The 20,865-nt window shown below is 54.9% G+C and overlaps 2 protein-coding genes across 3 annotated transcripts in view; one reads left to right on the top strand and one right to left on the bottom strand.

Annotated features, from left to right (window-relative positions):
• Positions 1 to 3,672, top strand: part of LOC119112887 (ras-like protein family member 10B) — a 36,128-nt gene extending 32,456 nt beyond the window's left edge. The window contains exon 3 of one of the 2 annotated variants that reach the window (XM_037237190.1): positions 2,801 to 3,672. In XM_037237190.1, the coding sequence (XP_037093085.1) occupies positions 2,801 to 3,367 (567 nt within the window). In that variant the 3' untranslated portion in view covers positions 3,368 to 3,672. Of the gene's footprint in view, positions 1 to 2,797 lie in introns of both variants that reach the window. The other variant, XM_037237189.1, reaches the window with a different exon arrangement.
• Positions 3,673 to 6,456: 2,784 nt separating this feature from the next.
• LOC119111101 (medium-chain acyl-CoA ligase ACSF2, mitochondrial) overlaps positions 6,457 to 20,865 on the bottom strand; it is a 77,807-nt gene continuing 63,398 nt past the window's right edge. Inside the window, exons 10-12 of the mRNA XM_037234927.1 lie at positions 17,752 to 17,893; positions 9,613 to 9,723; positions 6,457 to 7,811 (exon numbers count right to left, since the gene is read on the bottom strand). Coding sequence (XP_037090822.1) covers positions 7,686 to 7,811; positions 9,613 to 9,723; positions 17,752 to 17,893 — 379 coding nt within the window. The 3' untranslated portion in view covers positions 6,457 to 7,685. The remainder of the gene's footprint in view (positions 7,812 to 9,612; positions 9,724 to 17,751; positions 17,894 to 20,865) is intronic.

Here is a 20,865-nt window from a genome sequence, read left to right as displayed (position 1 = left end):
TCACGAGAAAGGTTCACTCAGGCTGCCGCGGCCTGTGCCCTGAACAGCTCATTTGGACTCATGTCGTCCGCAAGGCGCATTCATCATATTTATGAAGCCTGCAACGTTTGCAGCATATTCCGGCACCTAGGCCTTTAATATGTCAGCTGCCGTGAATGCAAAGTGTCTCAAAGCGGCCAAAACCCGATCGCCCATTTCGCATACAAGCTGACAATATCGAGCATACCTGTAGCGTGGTCGGCTCAGAACAGATGTTATTCGTTGCGAATCAATACACGCTCCATAAAGAGACGGAAAGCGGAGACAGACTGTTTTCAGCTTTCATGTCAGATTTTAGCTCCTGAGCTCTTGAATACGGAGCGAACAGCCGGTGCAGATGCCGGCAGCCGATGCAGGGTGACGTCGCTCATAGGTCCGTGTAGCCAAAAAAAGAAGCGTCGAGCTGATGTGTGTGTACAGCATAACTCGTTTGCGTCTCGACAAAAAGCGACTGGAGAACCATTCGGACAGGTTGGGTTAGTTACCTTTCGTTAAAAAAGAACAGCTAAGGATAATTCATCGTTTCTTTAAACGATGGTATTCAGAGATCATGTATGTATCTATCGTCTGTGGTATGTCGTCGCATAATCTCCAGCCTTTCCATACGGCATCCAAGATTTACCGGCGCGGCTGCCGCAAACGCACCATTTACGCTACTGCGCGAGCCATCACATCCGACAATAGCGTATATATCTCAGATGCCTAACAATGCCAGCTAGGATGTACGTCTATGAATACCGCCATCGAATGTAACGTGTCCTTCATAAGCACTTTGTAGGGACTAGGGATTTACAGTGTTTCACAGCCTGATCTGTACTATTCATGGCATCAGTCATACTGTGAAATGATTGACACTATTGCTGTACAGCCTTGCATCGTATTAATCTAGACGAACTCTGTCAGCGCTCCGGTCCCGAAATAGCCAACTTTGGGTGTCAGTTTTCAGCGTGTTGATATTCCTATCCGGGCGCATCCTTTCTGCCAAAAACCAGGCAAGGACGTTCCTGTTTTGCCTGCCGGGTTGGGGCAAATGCTTTGAACCGCGCTGAACTCTCGACTCAAGCTGAAATATCGCAGAATTGACAGCCTTGGCTCTCTGCGTACCTCCGCATCCGCACCCGGAGTGTCAGCCTCACCAGCGCCCTGGAAAACTCTGGAATACTAAGATAACTGGAAAGCTAAGATGTCGGAATCGCTCCCCAACGACATCAGAGTCTTCCAGGGCTTTCCTGTTCGTCCCCCCCCCCCCCCCGCTCTGTTGCGTCTCTACCAAAAAACTGCGTCTGTCCTCTGAGGACGCAGTTGCCCAATATAACGACAACTAAATTGTGGCCAGTGGTGCAAAATCGAAATTCCAAAACGTGGTTTCTACGATGGGACATGTTTCAATTGTTGCTGCTGAGTAGCTCACAAAATTTGCGCAAAGCCCCTGACTTGACGGCACATTTTCGCAGTGGCAGCCTCCTTCCCGTGCCGACCGGAAGCAGAGCAATGAAATAAGATGCTTTGAAAACAGTGGTTTGCAGAAAAACCTATTTCGAATGCTCAAAAAATAGTTAGCCAGTTAGCAAGCTATTTTTTGGTGCAAATTCGCTCACCGGATCCGACGGAGAGCGCGAATGTTAGTGGACTGGCTAAACGCGGACAGTCCAGTGACACCATGCCGCGTGTTTGGCGCACAAGGTGCGGTGCTGTGACGTGGCAGAGACATTGACCGGGAGCTCATATAGCTCACAGACCCGTGAGCGATACACGAGGCAGGATAGCAGCCTGTGCGTGTCCGGGCTCCGCACGGACATGGGTCGGGACCGGAACCAGTTCTATAATCGCGCACCGCAGCGGTGCGGACAGTCCTTGCCATGCAGAGGCCGCAGGAACCGCAGCAAGTTCGCTGCCGCCGAACTTGCTGCGGCTCCCAATCTCCTTACTTGGCCGCCACTTGGGGCGCCGGCTGTGCGGGGACTTGGAGTTATACATGGCCCAACTTGATCCGTGATCCGTTATTTTGTTCGCTGCTACATGGGGTGTCGATAAGTGAAGGCGTTAACCACTGTGCGTCTGGGAAACTGGAGGTACGGCGTTCGATTTCCCGCGGTGCCCGCCCTTCCTGCCAGGATGCGATGCAGGCAACGCCATGTAGCCCCAGAAGCTGAGTACGTCGATGAGCCCCAATGACGGCGATGACCCTTTATCCTTTGCCAAAGTGTTTGCATGTATTTGCGGGCATGCCATGTGACAGCCACGGCTCTGCTGTTATATATTTTTTCACGCGAGGCCGCAAAGGCGTATATTGTCTTTGATCCCAATACGTGTCTGGCTGTCGGCGCGCCATGGGTAATTGTTTGTTTAGGGAATTTGCGTGTCGTGCGCTGCATTTATGCCGTGAACATTCCCATTCAGTCGCAGCAGCCCGTTCGTTCAGATCCATGTGTGCTGTGATGCAGCAGTTTACCGGGAGAAGCCCGTATTGTGTTACAACAGTCTGTTCAGAGCCATCCGTGTTGTGTTGCAGCAGTCTGTTCAGAGCCGTCCGTGTTGTGCTGCAGCAGTCTGTTCAGAGCCGTCCGTGTGGTTAGGGTGTGTTGCAGCAGACTGTTCAGAGCCATCCGTGTTGTGTTGCAGCAGTCTGTTCAGAGCCGTCCGTGTTGTGTTGCAGCAGTCTGGTCAGAGCCGTCCGCGTTGTATTGCAGCAGTCTGTTCAGAGCCGTCCGTGTTGTGCTGCAGCAGTCTGTTCAGAGCCGTCCGTGTTGTGTTGCAGCAGTTCGTGCAGAGCGCGGCGCCGGGGCGGCCGCAGTGCGCGCTCTCGGACGGCTGCCCGCGCCACACCTACTTCCCGGCCGTACTGCTGAACAGCCAGCTGTTCGCCTTCCGGCTGCACGACGTGGCCAGCGTGCGGCGCTTCCCAGCCGGCTCTGAGCAGGAGTGGAGCTCGTGCCGCGCGCTCGGCCTGCGCAGCGCCGCCGCCTACGTGCTCGTGTTCGACCTCACGTGCCCAGAGTCGTTCCGCTACATCCGCACCATCCGCGACCAGATGCTCGAGTCGCGCGACATGCAGCGCGTGCCCGTCATCGTGGTGGGCAACAAGCGCGACAAGGTGGCGGCGCACGGCGCGCGCGGCTGCCGCGACGCCTCCGCCACCGTGCGCAAACACTGGAAGTGGCCGTACGTCGAGTGCTCGGCCAAGTTCAACTACCGCGTGCTGCAGGTGTTCCGCGAGCTGACGATGGCGCTGGACGCGCTGCGGCAGGAGGAGGCGCCGCCGACGGAGGCCGAGGCGGCGGCGCGGTCGGAGCAAGCGGCGCGGTGCCGCCACTGCACCATCCAGTAGGGCGGCGGCCGGCCTGCTCGCTCGTGCCCAGCGGGGCCGCACAATCCCTTTTTTATCTGTGTTGGCGCGGGCGCGTTAGCGCTCGCCGATGTGACGAAACCATGTACAAGACGAGGAAGTGCAAATGCTCTCGTGAGTGGAACCCACTTCTGGGAGGAGGATGCTGGATGGATGACGATCGCGCAATAAGCTCCGGTCTGGCGGAGAGTGTGCCGGCCTGATCAGGTGCGCACGGCTGAGGGCAGCGTGCCGGCCGGGGTGCCCGCCCCCCGACCCTGTCTTTCACTGGCCTCACCCGCCGCGCGGCCGTGGCGTGTCCGTGCCGCCGCGCGGGCCCGGGGCCCAATCAGTGTACCCGCCACTCTGCCCTCGTAATACACGCCACCGTGCGCGACCCGCGTTTCGCCGCGTCCGGCAGCGGCCGCCGGTCGGCCGGCACCGTCCGACGCCGATGGCTGCCGGCGGCTGCCGGACTGCACCGGGAGCCGGGCAGAGGCGGCTCTGCGGCGTTAGCGGCGCGGCCGGGGCGTTAACAGCGCACCCGTACGCCGCCGCTGCAAATGAGGCGGGACGGCGGATCAGTGCACGCCCGTGGCGCGCACAGGAGCGGCGGCGGAGGCAGCAGCCAGGCCGTCACACAGCTGGTCACGAGGTCAATAACAGGACGGCAGGCACTCAACGGCTGACCAGGCTCCTGGACGTGCGACAAACAGCCTGAGCCCATCGGACCTCCCTTTTGGACGTCGAGAAAATAACAGATGATCCGAGGAAGATGGCTGAGATTTTCCTCGCTTTTTTGACCAGTCAACTGAATTCAGATAGAGTCCGCACGACGGGGCCTGGTTGCTTTTCGGTACCTTTTGTAGTTCGTGATCGGCAGTGGGACTTAACGACACATTTAGCTGCTGAGGCTACGTGGCGTCACCCGCCTCACACCCTGGCAGGAAGGGAGGGAGGAGGGGAGGGGGGGGGGGCACCGCGGGGAATCGAGCACCGCATCTCTCGCTTCCCAGACACGCAGCTTAACCAGTCCACTTCTGGTAATCCACTTTTGTAAATTTATCAGGCATTAAGTGATATATAAAACGCAACACCAAGTGATTTCAAACGGTGTGATCGCAAGGTAGATAACATTGACTCGGATACTTATCTTTGCGGTCAAGATACATGTCAAATACATGTAAAAAGCTGGGAGTGGACAATCCGTTTTTTTTAGTTGTTTCTCAGTTGTTCCCCCAAAACCTGTGAGCTTGTTACTCTGCCCCCTCCCCCTTCCAACTGCGGAGCCAATAATTCGGCAACCTTTGTGTGGACAGAATGGAGAAATTACGGCAAACAGTTGCAACACCATGAGTATAGCACCAAATGACTTCCTAGCCAACAGCCAGACACAGCCCCCGGCTGTGACCGGTTATGACAACACAGCCGCGGCGCATCAGTCGCTCACGCGATCTTATGCAGTAAAGCTGTGAGACGGGCTGAAGACAGTTCTGAGAAAGCCGGGTGAATGACGGATGGTTAAAAGGCGCGAAGGATTAAAAATAGCGTATGCCTAAAGACGGGCACCGGCGCGTTCTCTCTCCACACATCAACTCGCGGTGCATAAATACCGCACGGTGTCGGACAAGAATAAAGACAGAGCCTCACCATTCGGGAAGAGTTAATTGATAAGCACAGCTATCCAACCGAGCGATCCAGGTCTACCCACCGTGCCCCGGACGTCCCGGGAGAGCCGCTGAGCCTCCGCGGACTGGGGGCGTGACCGTACGAACAGAGGCCTCCGTCTGCCGTTAGAAAACTACGCTCGTGACGTAACACTTTGGACACTGCATGGCCTTACTATCACTAGGTTGTAGTTGACGGCGACATTCCCCACGTCCATGTTGTTTCGATCAGATTGTGTACGCACCTCGATGTGCGACGTATCTCACGCGGCAACAACCAAATGCCCAGCACCTTGCGTTTACGCGGATGTCTGCCGAATCGAAAATGGCTGACTTTTGCGTCAACTTATGCAACTGTCACAAACTGACATGGTCCATCTGGGGTTCGGTGCTCACTGCCGTCACATGATAAGGTAAGCAAGCTGCCGCAAATCGTAAGCATGACCATAACGTGAGCCGGGGTGACATGCCTTTGCAACCATCAATTGGTGGCTGACCACGACAAACATTATCCTGGACGGCAAATGAAAAAATGGACTCGTGTCGATTAACATGAATATGCAGCGAATGTTTTGTGACCCTTTCCTGTTTCCTCTGGTGGGTATTGTTTTAGCATCCTACTAGTGCAACGATGCAGAACCCTGGCGTGGTACACAGACGACAAAAGGTTATTTGAGCAATTGTTCCATCTGCACCAGCCAGTCCAAACCCTACGTCGTCTACGAAGAACTAAGCTATGAGCTTTGGATGGCCGATGCTGCAGTGCAGCACGACACGACACGCGCGCCTTTGATACCCACACACGCCACCGGTAACGCCTTGATACCAGCTTTGATGTGGTCCCCAAACTTCTGTCGCACATATCCAATACATAGCCATCAACGTCTCGAACAAATCCGTCCGCTGCGCCCGCCGGACACGCCGCTACTTGGAGGCGGATCCCGTCGAAGAAGTTCACAAATCGGGCGACACACGAGAAGCTCGAGTTCAGTCAGCGCGGCGCGGCTCGTAGTGTCCGCTGGTGGCGCGCGCTGCGGGAATATTCTCAGGACGCTACAAGGACACGAAGCCACGGCACATCCACCCTCCCGGCCAGCCTGCTGCGCTCCGCACCGCTGTCTGCGGGCGCTTCGCAACATCAGCCACGCGCTGGCGCCATGTTTTACAGGGAAGCGGGTGGGCTTCAAGTGCTACCCTTGCCATTTCATGGCGATTTTATCACTACTGAAGAGTGATGTCCGACCACGGGTGGACCGTTGCTCCATCAGCCTCCAGTAACTCATGATTCCGAATCGACAACACCCCAACTCTCACAAGATCGTGGCATATATAATAATGTCAGCTTACTGTCAAACGTGTGGACCATGATCGCATGTAAGGTTTCTGAGTTTCGTAAGTGAATATAACCCAGTGGCACACCAGTACTTTATGCATCAGATCACGCTTTATTGTCGGCATGTTGAGACGATGCAGACACCTCTCTACCATCTAGTCACCGTCACAGCGAATGCATGTAAAAAGAAACCAATTCGATGAAATGAGCCAATGATATCCCTACGTCTTCAAATGCGGATCCAAAACGGCGTGACATCAGCGAAACACGAAAATGATTAGCACCAATAACACAACGCTCATTACCAGCGACGCCAATGCATTCTAGTGGGGATACGTTGACATTTGTGAGCGGACGTACGCACGTTAACTGATACGCGTAGGTACGCTGCAATGGCCTTACAGTAGCCAACATGGCTCGGCGATAATGTAACCTGAGGAAAAGGTCCATCGCTATTGCATGCAGACAATCCCTGAATACATAATTGCGGTCAATGACCAATAGCATGCTACAGTGAATGTAAAACAACATTAAGCAGTTCTATGGACGCGGTAAAAACAAACTGAACTAAATCTGACCCTTTTCTCCGACATCGCTCAACCATAAATGGCAGAGAAAATGGCACGCAAATGTGGACTTACACGGGTTATATGGGTTCATGGCTCCCGCCCGGCATGGGCCGATCCAAGCTTATATCATCAGGCGATCCCACCTACAAGGCTCAAACGTCAACCACACTGCTCCCATAACCTTTCCAACCGTCCCCAGCTTCACCCCGCTCTGACACCAAGCGGGACAACAGTCAGCTGAGCGACGTCATCCGGCCGTCAGACGCCAGCCAGCTGATCGATATCCTTTGAGAAAAATACTCCGACCGATTGACCAGCGAAAAATCACAAAAGATCGCGCTGGCAATGCAGCCGATGTGAACGATGCTCAATGTGAATCCATTCCACCTGGAGAACACTGATCTCAATTCAATAAAACACTGCTCCCGCTGACCCATCCACAACTGGCAAACAGCTCTATCATTCAATAGAACGTTACAAACATGCCGAGTTCGGCAGCACGGACTATCGAAGGACAAAGGAAGTTGTGGTCGCCAGATTCATCTAAAGGTAACTGACCTCCACTGAATTAATCCCCTTTCCCACCAAACCCCCAAATCCCATCCGCAAACTACCCTCCTGTTGCGCGCAGCGACGAGCCGCTCGTCGCACGGGCCGCTCCGCCCAGCCGGCGGAGGAGGCCTGCACGCAGCGTCGTCGGCATGCCGCGCGCCGCCACGGCCGCACCGCGCGCCGTCGGTCGGCGGCGCCGGCTACTGCTCCAAGCCCAGCTCCTCGGCCATCATCCGGCGCATGACGAACTTCTGGACCTTGCCCGTCACCGTCTTGGGGAAGTCGTCGCGGAACATGATGTAACGCGGCACCTTGTAATGGGCGATCTGAAAACGGCGCGCCGATCTGTGACAGCCGGACCGACAGTCACGGGGCCGGGCATGACAGCCGGCAGCCACGCGCCGCGACATCGTACAGAGCCACGCATGAGCAGGCACCGGCAGGACAGAGTCCGCTGCGGTGCCGCCCTCTCAACGACTCACTCCGTCAGCACTTCGGTTAAGTTCTCGTGCTTCAAGTTTTAGGATCCCCCAGAACAGTTGTTTCAAGATTCGTAAGCCGCGACATTGTAACGCTACCAGACGGCATCTGATCACAATATCCATCCCACAGTGATGAATGACACTACATGTAAGCATTCTCAGGCCTTCAGAATTATGAGGTTAAACTGGGTATTAATCGATCCATGATGGCATATCTTCTACTGTGTGTATTTTTCTGTAAATATGCATCTATCTGTACATTCTTATGTATCTAACTGTATAGCTTCTACAGTAGCAGTGCATACACCCTTGAAGCAATACATACAGCTACGTATTCTGTAAGGCACATCCTGGCGGAGCGACACAGAAGAACAAGCGACAGACAAACGAGCGGGCACGGCGCCCAGATCGGCCTACGGGGGCCTCTCCAGAGGCGCCGGGCGGCCGGACCAGGCCGCCCCATTTCAGCTGTCCGACAACGCTGCCAATTCTCGGCAATTCACGCTCGCAGATGTGACGGGCATTTGTGAGCCAGACCCCGGGAATCCGTGGGTGGCTGGACGACTATTTCCGACAGTCAAGGCCCACGTTCCCGAGCACAAAGGCTGGATTTGTGCAATGTCAACAAACGGATCCCGGAATTGCTTTTAGCGTAATAGTGAGCCCGGTTAAACAGGCCAGCGCTGCGGTGTACTACTGTGTTCCACTCAATCAACAAAGACCGATACATAAATAGCCCAGCGGCTTGCGTCACAATAGTTCCAGGCCTACACCATGGTGACACGCTTTAAAGCTTTAGCCAGGTACGTACAGCGTTCGCTAGTGAAATAAATCTGCACAGAGGTGTTCAAGAATGCATCAGTTCCAAACTGCTCGTTGGTCGTTATTACTTCTGACTCATATCGATACTGCTGACTAAAATATATTTGTCTGGTGTCTTGGTCTAAAAAGACATCCACGTTCGTCGGACCCTTCAGCAGCTTTTGTGCTTCGACGTGACGAACAGTTCCTCACTGAATCTCTTCCAACCATGCGTTACGGGATGTCCAGCTGATTGTCGAGCCAGTGCAATCCAGCCTAGTTGGCCCTTATCACGAACAACCTACCATAATATGCCGCGCTAGCAGCGAGCCCATGCATATTTCCCCACCATTGAAGCACGCCGAAGCGCGCATCTGCTCTCAGGTCTCGGTGATTCCAAGTTTTATGCTTCGTCTTCCACGGCCCCAGGCGGAAAAGCGAGTGGAGGCTGACATTTACAAACTACCTAATTTCTCGGGGCGTCATAAACACACCGTACTTTGTTGATCGTGACGAAAATGCCAATCTCTCAATACCCTGAAGTTCACAGGCGGTACGCCTTCATGCGGCGATTTTAATCCGCATCTGTTCCTCACACAAATGCGCTGTTGTAAGCGAACCATCGCCATAATCACTTACCCTTGATATCGAAGACTACACAGTCATGCTTAGGAAACCTACTGCTCCGCACAAGCTTAGCACGGACATTGCTCACAGCTTAACAAACTGCCACATAATGACGTGACGATAACTGCGATAGCACCAGGCCTTGGCCACCTCTCCCGTAACTGCGGGCCGGCCGCGACGGGCGATGCATGGCCGCCGCGCCGCCGCCCGCTCTCACCCGGCCCTTGGCGAAGCTCCTGATGTCGTGTTCGCTGACGGCGCCGGGCTGACGGCTGCGGACCCAGACGCACAGCTCCTCGCCCATCCGCTCGTCCGGCACGCCAAACGCCTGCCAACGGGCCAGCCGCGTGTAGTCTGCCGCTCCGGGACACCGCGACACGGCTAGGGGACAATGGCACGCACCGTGGCGGAGCCGGAGACGCAGGCTGCGTCGCTGCGGCGCCGGCCACCCAACGACACTGCTAGAGGGGACAATGGCACACGCCGCGGCGGAGCCGGGGACGCAGGCTGCGCCGCTGCGGCGCCGGCCACCCAACGACACTGCTAGAGGGGACAATGGCACGCGCCGCGGCGGAGCCGGGGACGCAGGCTGCGGCGCTGCGGCGCCGGCCACCCAGCGACACGGCTAGAGGACAATGGCACGCGCCGCGGCGGAGCCAGGGAAGGAGGCTGCGCCGCTGCGACACCGGTCACCCAGCACGCTCAGAGCCGGCTCGGACGCGCTGGGACGGGCGACGGTTAACTGTTTAGTCATGCGAAGATAATGACGAAGTGGGCAAGAAATCAAGCCGCGTAATTGTTATCTGTCACCTCGTCCTAAGGGGACTTAACGCCAACAGCAGCCATATTGAACTGCTCCCGCAACTGGCCTGTGGAATGGGGCATCACTGAAGCGTGTGTGTCATTGGGGCTTTACGACGCACTCAGCTGCTGAGGCTATATGGCGTCGCCTGCCTCTCACCCTGGCAGGAAGGGCGGGCACCGCGGGGAATCGAACCCCGTACCTCTGGTTTCCCAGGCGCGCAGTGGTTAACGCAGACGCGTAACCACTACACTACCGGCACCCTACACCACTGAAGCCAAAAATTTGTCATTCAAAAGGTAAAATCGCTGCCGTCTGTCGGCTGCGTACGTTTCTCTCCATCATTCGCCGACTCCACCCTAACAAACTGCTCACTTGACGCTCGCACCGCGTTCAACACTCCCACATTAATAGGGGGAGGGGGCCACGCTCGGTGTCGCTCCGCGCGTAGCATCGAGCTGATCGCACGGACGTGGCACCAGGACCATCGCCAGCACCGTTAGCACATCGTTCGGCGCATCTGCAACAGCCGACGCGGAGTTTACGGGTCGAGGCGGCCACCAATTACCCGTCCAGTGGCGCAGTCGGCTCGTGGCCTCGTTGCTAGCAAAAACGACGCGTTCGGCTTCGGTCTGGGCGTGACGCCGGCAGGATACCTATGACATCGTCCCGACCCCACAGCAGCAACAAGGCGGGCGTACCGTGCTGACGGCAAACCCATGTCAGAAGAGAGCAAGCAGCGACGGCGGGAGCGGCCGGACAGTGGATCGATGGCGGCGGCGTTTGAACAGTCGATCTGTGTTCACAGTGGCCCTGTGTCGATGGTGGGTCCGGCGTGACGGAGGAACACCCTCAATAGTCGACCGGTATTGACGGGGACCGTCATAGCGACACTGAACTTGGCGCATGCGAATCCCCCAACGACCAGGGAGAACTCGTTACTCGGAACTCGTCTGAGACAGTTTTCTCAGTAAATCTTCGGAGAACACCCGAAGTTGTCGATTTCAGGCCGAGTGCTCGTCGCACTCATCAGCTACCACGACAAAACGATAGCGATCCACGCAGGGGCGTGGTGTACCGCCCCAGCGGCGGGTCATCTTTGTTGTTCATTGGTGTTTTCCGGCGCGTCGACTGCAATGGTCATTTTGCGCCCATCAGCAGGGGGGGGGGGGGGGGTCATCAGTACCATCAATGTTCATCAGGTCATTGGAAACATGCGAGCGATGCTTAGTAACACGCGATACTCGGCAGACTTAGGTGAGAATACAGCAAGGAAATTAGTTTGAAATGCTTATGCTGACAATTATCGGCCTTCGATGTGCCAGGAGATTCTTTTTAAACGATTTTTTCACACAAACATTCCTGTTTTGCAGAAACTCGAATATTTAAGCCGTGCTCGTGGTCGCAAACGAGCAGGGTAAAATCAAAACACTGTCTGATACTAGGACACGTGACTACAGATAATTTTCCCAATTCGTACTGACACTGCCGTTCAAAAGATATCCCAAAAAATCACTTTTTCGAATTTCCGCATCCCAACATCCGATGCAGGATTATGTTTTAAGGATCGCACGAAACACATGCCGCTTATCCGGAAGACCGTGATAATCCATCACGAGAAAGGTTAGAAAACCACTCACCCCCATGACGCGACATGAGAGGCTACATTGCCGGCATGTTCACGATATTGCATGGTCGTGGTGCCTGCTGGGCGTGGTAGGTAACTCTCTAACCTCCAGTTCTGCCGTCTCGGTTTCGCGCAGCTCGTAGCATACTACCGTGCATCGGGCGTTAGGACGCGACAACCCGAATGATTAGGTGAATGTTTTGTTAAAGGGAGTGCTCTACATTCGTATGGCGGTTTGAACTAAAATAACCATCTCGAAGATCATTCGGTGCAGTTCACATCCCTGCCCAAGACCTAAACCCCTCTAGTTTCTGAGCTACACGCTCACGAAGATGTGCAGACCATTTCGGGGAGACTATTTCAAGGTCTCCTAGGCATCCATGACGTCATCACAATGCCATTCAAATCCTGCCATTCCATTAGCCATGCGGCGATCAAGGCCAAAAAAATTGTCGAGTGGTTCAGATCTGACGTTCGTGAGCATGATTTCCAGACATGACGACCCTCAATTAGCTCTCAATCCGTGTTGTGCAGGGTACGATGACGTTATCAGGAAATGGCGTATCAAGAAGCATATCTATCAAAGAAACAAATTGTGTTGTTTGGGGCAGTCTTTTCCGCTTAAAAGTATGCCAATAGTTTAAAGTCTACTAATTACACCATATCTGATACCCGCTTCAGTCCTCAAATGTGAAGCATTCCCTTTTATGGCAGTGTCTGCATAGATTCGAAACATTTTCCGTATTCACGTCTCTGAGTATTTAGAAGCCATCTTACTTAATCTTGTTCACTTGTGAATATACCTGGTTAAGTCCCACCCTGTCTTTCTCGGGTGATGTCCCACACTTGCCGCCAATACGGAGAGCGTGAGCCGGTCAGCCGAGAGCAGCCCAACCAAACGGCCCGCGGCTGGCGGCCGTCTGTCATGTGTGGAGGGCAGTACAAAGTCAACACTGGTCAAAGGACGGATATTTTCGTCCTTTATGCTGAGCGGTACGCATCAACTCGTGACTAAGCAGGTCTTTTTCAAGTCTTAACGAGGATAAATATTGACAAAGTATTGTGAAGCGATCTAGACTGCCTTTTCTAGTCAGCGAATCACTTGGGTTGTCAGTATATTCCGTTATAATTTTCCAATGCACGGCAACCCAACCAAGCCACAACCCTAAAACGGACAAGCCCATAACTAACGATCGATGGACGACGAAAGGAGCCCATCCAGGTCACCATAGGCAATCTGAAACCAATATCTTCCTCATAAAATAAACTGAACTTGACGTCAGACCAAGTCATTATCGGAAAAATTGCTATCACTTCTGACTTGTACGATCCATCATCTAGGGAGATAACTGCATACTCGATGTCGGAGCAGCCCAGTAGAAAGGCCAGACTACAAGAATGAACAAAAGAACACAATGAAATACAACGGTTGAACACAAGACAACCATAAAACCAAATTGCGATGTTTTCTACAGCCGGAAGAAAAGCACCGTTTTGAACTCTAGGAAAGCTTCTCAATTCCGACGCATCCCAAACACCTTGCCGCTTTAGCGCTTTATCTTCGGCCCCGTCACGATGGTCTGAACCGCAGTCATATATGAAACACACCAGTCAGGCGACACTCGCATACCGCGAGGTTTGTGGCTGGCCGACAACTTAACGGACATTTTGCAGCGCGAAGAAACAACTCCTCATCAAAACAAAGATATCATGTGAGCCAGGAGACGATAGCGCAACATTCCGCGTATTCAACTTAAGATGGAATTTTGGTGGACAAATTTTAAAAGGAACTGAATCCAGCCTATTCAAAGCGGTTGAGCCTTAACGATAGGCTGTGATGGAGCTCTGAACGTGAGCACTGGCACCCCACTTTGTATATATATATATATATATATATATATATATATATATAAATTACGTTTGCTGCATGCTTTTTTGTGGTTCATTTCGTACCTTTTCTTTTGTCAGGTAGTTGCGTCTCATGGCGCGAATAATCCTGCAAGACTCTCGACATGGCGTGGGCCCTATCAGAAACACGGACCCAGTGGCGGCAGCCACGGTATGGCAGTGTTTGCCCACAGCGTCAGAGCCCAAGATAAACCGCACGAGTGGCAATATACCAGTTGTTGGTATTTGTTGTGATTGCAAACGGCGTTTTTATTACAGCTCCCTGCTTGTCCTACACGAAATAAACACGACGATCGGATGACCAGTACAATTCTCCCCAGCACGCGTTTTTGTGCACTTAGCCAGCATACTGCATGCAAGCAAGAATGGCAGGGCTCCTAGCATTTGATATCATGAGGTGGGAGTTCTTATGCTGAAAATAGTCGAGTTTCAGAGCAGCTGGAGGTGCTGCTTAAACGACGGCATCATGTAAGCATTGTTCGTGTAAAAAACTAGGTATTTCGACACTGTACTCATAGTCACAAATGACTATTTTCCCAAAGCATGAGAGGTCAGAGACCCCCCCCCCCCCTCATCGGAGACCCCAATACACACTGCTTGCTTTGGTCTTCTTGTGATAATGAAGGTGGTTATTTTCAGCATAAGTGACCCCAACTCATAAGCCCGAGTATGTACCATACCACAAACACGAACGATTTCGTTCATTTTCCCGCACGGGCAGCAGCCCCAGGCCACGGCATTGTGGCACACCGCGCATGGCAGGGTTAGGCTCACCGCATGGTATTGGGACGTGACATTTATTGGCCCGAGGATCATTACACCCAGCAATCGGATACTGTACGCTCGGGTCGATCCCTAGGCGAACGGCAATCAGGTTACAAACAGACGTGTCCTCTGTTCTCTCGTGGCCTACCCCCGCGATATTGCCGCAGGCGAGGCTCCCCTCGCGCGACGAGTGTTCTGTCCTCTCGTGATCTACCACCGCGATATTGCCGCAGGCGAGGCTCCCCTCGCGCGACGAGTGCTCTGTCCTCTCGTGACCTACCCCCGCGCAGGCGAGTAGGCCGCAGGCGCAGTTGCCGCAGGCGAGTCTCCAGCCCTCTCACGACGAGTGCTCTGTTCTCTCGTGATCTACCCCCGTGATATTGCCACAGCGAGTCTCCAGCCCTCTCACGACGAGTGCTCTGTCCTCTCGTGACCTACCCCCGTGATATTGCCACAGCGAGTCTCCAGCCCTCACACGACGAGTGCTCTGTTCTCTCGTGATCTACCCCCGTGATATTGCCACAGCGAGTCTCCAGCCCTCTCACGACGAGTGCTCTGTCCTCTCGTGATCTACCCCCCGTGATATTGCCACAGCGAGTCTCCAGCCCTCTCACGACGAGTGCTCTGTCCTCTCGTGATCTACCACCGTGATATTGCCACAGCGAGTCTCCCAGCCCTCACACGACGAGTGCTCTGTTCTCTCGTGATCTACCCCCGTGATATTGCCGCAGGCGAGTCTCCAGCCCTCACACGACGAGTGCTCTGTTCTCTCGTGATCTACCCCCGTGATATTGCCGCAGGCGAGTCTCCAGCCCTCACACGACGAGTGCTCTGTTCTCTCGTGACCTACCCCCGCGATATTGCCACAGGCGAGTCTCCACCTCGCGCGCAACAGCCTGAGGGTTCCTGATCGACCCTAGAGCGGTGGCCTGAGAGCTCCAGACCGGACAGACTCCGGCCGTGAGATGACGGCGGAAGGAGGCGCGAGTGCGGGGCGAGGCAGGACGCCGGGGGGGGGGGGACGCGGTCACTCGGAGGGGTGCCAGCGCTGAGGTCAGCAGTGTGTCCCCTCTCGCAGCCGGCCGGCGGCGCGCGTCATCGATCCTCCCAAGAGGGCGGCCGTGTCGCCGGCACCGGCGGTCCGAGCCACCCTCCAGCACGGCGGCGCGCGCGCCACAATGGTCGGTCGAGTGTGGCCGGCGACACACTGGAGCCGCCGCCCGGCCGCCTCCCCGGCACTGTCAACAGCTGGACCAGCACTCTTGTTCTGGTCGCGTGACCAACGCGCTGATAATCTATTGCGGGGACGTGAGTTGGGTACAATACGACGCGGTTAGTTTCGAGTGAGAGGCATAAATAAATGCAAACAAACAAGTATTTCAACGAGAAGCCACAGAACGACCCAATTTCGAACGTTTATTTAAGCAAGATAGCTTTAGATGATACGCAAAAGACAATAGGATTGTACAAAGAAATCACAAACAAACGTCAACTATCCGGCACCCGGTCAGGATCTTTGTGTTGAACTGAAACAACCGAACAAATTTTGCATAGATGTAGACAATTGAATAGCGGACTGCTTGGCATCAAAAATTTAGATGTACCTCTCAAGGTCGCTGACCTATAGCAAGTCAAAATCAGGCCATGGTTTCAGCGAAGTCGATTTCTAGGGAATCGTCCAATCTGATGCAACAACGGAGGGTTAGGCGAGGCTATACATCTCTGAGATGCTTTCTTAGGCAACGCAACAGTTGAGTGAACAAATTGCCCAAACCTGAAGTCAGGTATGAAGGTCCGACCAAGGTCAAAAACAACCCGTTTTATTATTCTAGGGCTTGCAGCATGAGATAGTTTCTGGTGCTCATTTCGAATTCATTGATGACAGGAACTGCATTAAACGCCTTCCATGGACTTCTTAGAGGTCAGAATAGGACACTGACCTAAAATGACCCACGTCAATATTTTGCTTTCGGGAACATACTGCCTTGCATAATCTGTGTCGCTTATTCAAACACAAAACTCAGAGCAACCTTATATGATCTTGGTCACCATGACCTTCAAAAGGTTTAACAAGGTCAATGACCTTAAATGAACATGCGACCTTTTGCTTAGAAATGGTTATCTAGGTTCTGGGGGCACGTCCTGGAATTTGACCTCGTTTGACCTGCTTGACCCGAAGCTCATAACCTAGGACGCTGAAAATTTGAACTCAGTGAGTTCACGTACAGGTCAACGCACCCTGTAAATTTGGTGTCTCTAGCTTGCTTAGTTCCCGAGATATCGGGTGGTCAAATTGCCCCCCACCCGACCGAAGGGTATCTAGCCGGCCACCCGAGCGCGTGTTAAAGATGAGTGGGCAAGAAAACACGGTTCAAGGTACGACAGCTGAGATATCTAGTAGCACAGAATCAATGCCAGCAATCAACCATCGTCACTTCGAGTCGTTTGAAACAGCTTTCGTTTAAAATTTATCATTTAAGCTGATGCTCCAATTACGGGGAGCTCTGCTTATGCGGCAGGGATCCGTATATTTCTGAAACCTAGTTCCAATTTGGCATGCAGTGGATCGTTTTCTCTAACTTTACCGCCGTCCATGGAAAAATGGGCAGCGTTCGGGACCCCAGAGTTAAGAGTTAACCGAAATACGCACAGAAGAGCGCGCCATAACTTTGGATGAGACCGGGCATGGCAAAAGATGAATGCTAGTGGCATCTAGGCCACCCGTTCAAGATATTTTTCAGCAACTGAAGGGCATAAAGTTGCATGGAGCATTCTCTCCGCACTGACGGCGGGTAATATTTTTTTTTCTAATTTTTTTCGCTAAATCATTTCAAGCGCTTATCAGTATTGGGTAGGCTGAGATATGGTTGGCCGCTTCTATTAATCTACGGCCACTCCCCTACACCCATTACCGTCAGTACAAAAACCTGACCCGCTCCTTTGAAAACTAGACCGATTCTGCCACACGGCTGCGGAGCATTCCCGCGCCTAAAGCGCGTCAACATTTCTCGTCATCGCGGGAGTTGTGAGCTCTGCATTCACTTGCAAGGTTGATGACGTTTCTCGATCATCCCGATAACGTCCAAGTCCCTAACGAACCATCAGTGTTATCGTGCTGAATCAGGGGCAACCTTAGGGAGCCCAGATTGATGACGTTACTCGACACCGGAGCGGAGTCGCACAATGAGACACAGTGGGCGAAACGCGGTGCATCTCTGTGGCGCGCCTCGGATGGCGTGCCGCCAGCCACTCACGTAGGCCTCCATCACATCCGGGTGGGTCATGAGGAAGTCTTCAATCTCGGCCGGGTAGATGTTCTCGCCGCCCCGGATCACCATGTCCTTGGCCCGGCCCACGATCTTGACGTAGCCGTCCTCAGTGATGACCGCCACGTCACTGAGGGCACAGGCACCGGATGTGCACACACATAGTCGACTACACAGCACGCGCATGCCGACAGTCTGCCCCACGATCCGTGTCCAAAAGACGTACGCATCGTTAGCAACAGGCCAGACAACAAATTCCGAAATATTCACATCCTTGCCACAGGCAACGTGATAGATTTCGGAATTCGGCAACACAGTACGTTCCACTAGCAAAGTTTTATGTGGGACACATGTATGGTAGTAATAAGATATTTCCTGCACACGCAACGCAGTACGTCGTTACACTGTGACTCGGCAACCCGGGCCTGGAACGCCAGGAAAACACGCGAAATCGCCATCGGTGAAGGCAGTCACATCCGCACTTTCAGCAGCTGCACTGGGTAGCAAACGTTACGGACGTTCCAAAACCACATATTTCATCAGAAAAAAACACGGGGAATGGCTCCATTAAGAATGAATTTATGTCTGTGCAGCATTTCCGGTCTCCCAGTCCGGGATGGAGGCTACGCTGTCGCTAAATCATACCAGTCTGTCAGAACACTGCCAAAAGCATGACGAACGTCTCTGCGCCCGCTCTAGATCAATCTGCTTTGACTAAAGGGGCTACATGACATCTGCTGGTTCGCTGGGGCAGAATAGCTATTCATCTATTCATCCATCCATTATGTAAATCGCCGTGCCAGCAGGATTATCCTCGGGGGTTATACGCGTCACCTGTCACCCCGAAAAAGCAATATCAGAGAGGAATAGACTGAAAATGCTACACCACATACGAGAGAAAATGACGGGGCTTTTATTCACAATAAGCTTCATAAACGTCACTGTTAAAGTTAGTCTTGGAAATTGGCTCGCCACCACGCCATTTGTCTCAAGTAAGAACGCAAAGCAAAACATTCCGTCCTTTGGCTTTTAAGTTATCGCGTATCACCATAATGGAAAACTGGCCGAAAGCTGTCTGCATTTTTGCTGCAGCTCAACAGGCATCCATAAATGGCATTCAACAGGCATTCATAAATGTGTTATGAAAGCAATTGCGTATCCACGACAAAGCCCACATGACCCTAAACGCCCTTCGCGTGATCCTCGAGGACCCATCCAAAATCCTCTCAGAACATTTTGTTTTCGTGAACATACACAAAATGAAAAACGCCAAACGTGTACCTAAGCAAGACACCAACAGACTGACGAGGTTCGGAAAATGTCCCGCATTCTCAAAAGCCTTTGGTCGCGCAGGAAAGAACCAGCGCCAGTTGACAACTCGGCTGAAATCTGCCCAAGCGCCGGCACTCGTCGCCCGCGAGCGGTGACAGCCGGTCGCGGGGATTTGGACATCGTGTGGCCGTCTCCACTTGTGTTTTCAACGTTCGTGCACCCTGAGTCTGACATGCAGCCCGATCTCTCAGTGGCTCAAAGCACCAGCTTCATCTCCGCACCGTGGCCGCCGCCTAGTCCAATCCAGGGCTCTTCACCGTCTCCGGCCGACCGCGGCCTGTTGAGATTTCAGCCGCGCCGGGCCCTCACCGTCTCCGGCCGACCGCGGCCTGTTGAGATCTCAGCCGCGCCGGGCCCTCACCGCCTCCGGCCGGCCGCGGCCTGTTGAGATCTCAGCCGTGCCGGGCCCTCACCGCCTCCGGCCGGCCGCGGCCTGTTGAGATCTCAGCCGCGTCGGGCCCTCACCGGCCGCCGCAGCCAGCCGCGGCCTGTTGAGATCTCAGCCGCGCCGGGCCCTCACTGCCTCCGGCCGGCCGCGGCCTGTTGAGATCTCAGCCGCGCCGGGTCCTCACCGGCCGCCACAGCCGGCCCCTCCGCGCCGGCGATCGGCTCTAACGGAGCAAATCGATCCGGGCGGCGCAGCGAAGCGGCAGCGCGCGCGGCTGGAGGCGGCCGGTACACTCAACGACGGCGGGCGCGTCGGACCCGCCCGGTCCGGTCCGGCCCGGCCCCAGCGGCCAGGTGACATTCTCAGACGGACCGCTCCCCAGACCGGCGCCCGGCCGCCACGGCGCAGCGCTGGCCTGTCGGCAGCACCGGCGCGGGCTGCAGTCGGCTGCAGGTCGGCCGGTTTCATTACGGCCGCTTCCGTGAACCGCCTGGGCCCGGCTCGTCAGCGGCGGTACGCGCCGGCCGGCACCGGACAGATATTGCGGCGCGGCGCCCCAGTCGCCGGCCCGCTGCCCAGCCCAGCCGGCAGCAAACTATGCCACGCTCGTAGCCCCGCTGCCCAGACGGAAAGGGGCGGCGAGCGTGGTGCAGTGGCTCAGTTTGGGCCGGCAGCAATCTAGGCCGCTTGCCGCCCCGCTGCCCAGCCGGGCCGGTAGCAAACTGAGCCGCTGCGCCATGCTCGCCGCCCCGCTGCCCAGCCGGGTCGGTCTCAAACTGAGCCGCTGCGCCATGCTCGCCGCCCCGCTGCCCAGCCGGGCCGACAGCAAACTGAGCCGCTGCGCCATGCTCACCGCCCCGCTGCCCAGCCGGGTCGGTCTCAAACTGAGCCGCCTGCGCCACGCTCGCCGCCCGCTGCTCAGCCGGGCCGACAGCAAACTGAGCCGCTGCGCCACGCTCGCCGCCCGCTGCTCAGCCGGGCCGACAGCAAACTGAGCCGCTGCGCCACGCTCGCCGCCCGCTGCTCAGCCGGGCCGACAGCAAACTGAGCCGCTGCGCCATGCTCGCCGCTCCGCTGCCCAGCCGGGTCGGTCGCAAACTGAGCCGCTGCGCCACGTTCGCCGCCAGCTGCTCAGCCGGGCCGACAGCAAACTGAGCCGCTGCGCCATGCTCGCCGCCCCGTTGCCCAGCCCGGTAGATCCGGCAGGAAAATGGGTCGCTGCGCCCCGCTGCCCAGCCGGGCAGGGCCGGCAGCAAACTGGGCCACTGCGTCACGCTCGCCGCGCAGTGATAGGTCCACACAAACACATGCAACAGACCAGATAGAGTGATATGGCAGGCTTTGAACGATACGAAATACCCTGCAATTATGAACCACCAGGC

This window comes from Pollicipes pollicipes, unplaced genomic scaffold, assembly GCF_011947565.3.
Source record: "Pollicipes pollicipes isolate AB1234 unplaced genomic scaffold, Ppol_2.1 Scaffold_7261;HRSCAF=8764_pilon_pilon_pilon, whole genome shotgun sequence".
NCBI lineage: Eukaryota > Metazoa > Arthropoda > Thecostraca > Pollicipedomorpha > Pollicipedidae > Pollicipes > Pollicipes pollicipes.
The sequence above is the reverse complement of the archived record's forward strand: the minus strand, read 5'-3'. Positions and strand labels throughout refer to the sequence as shown.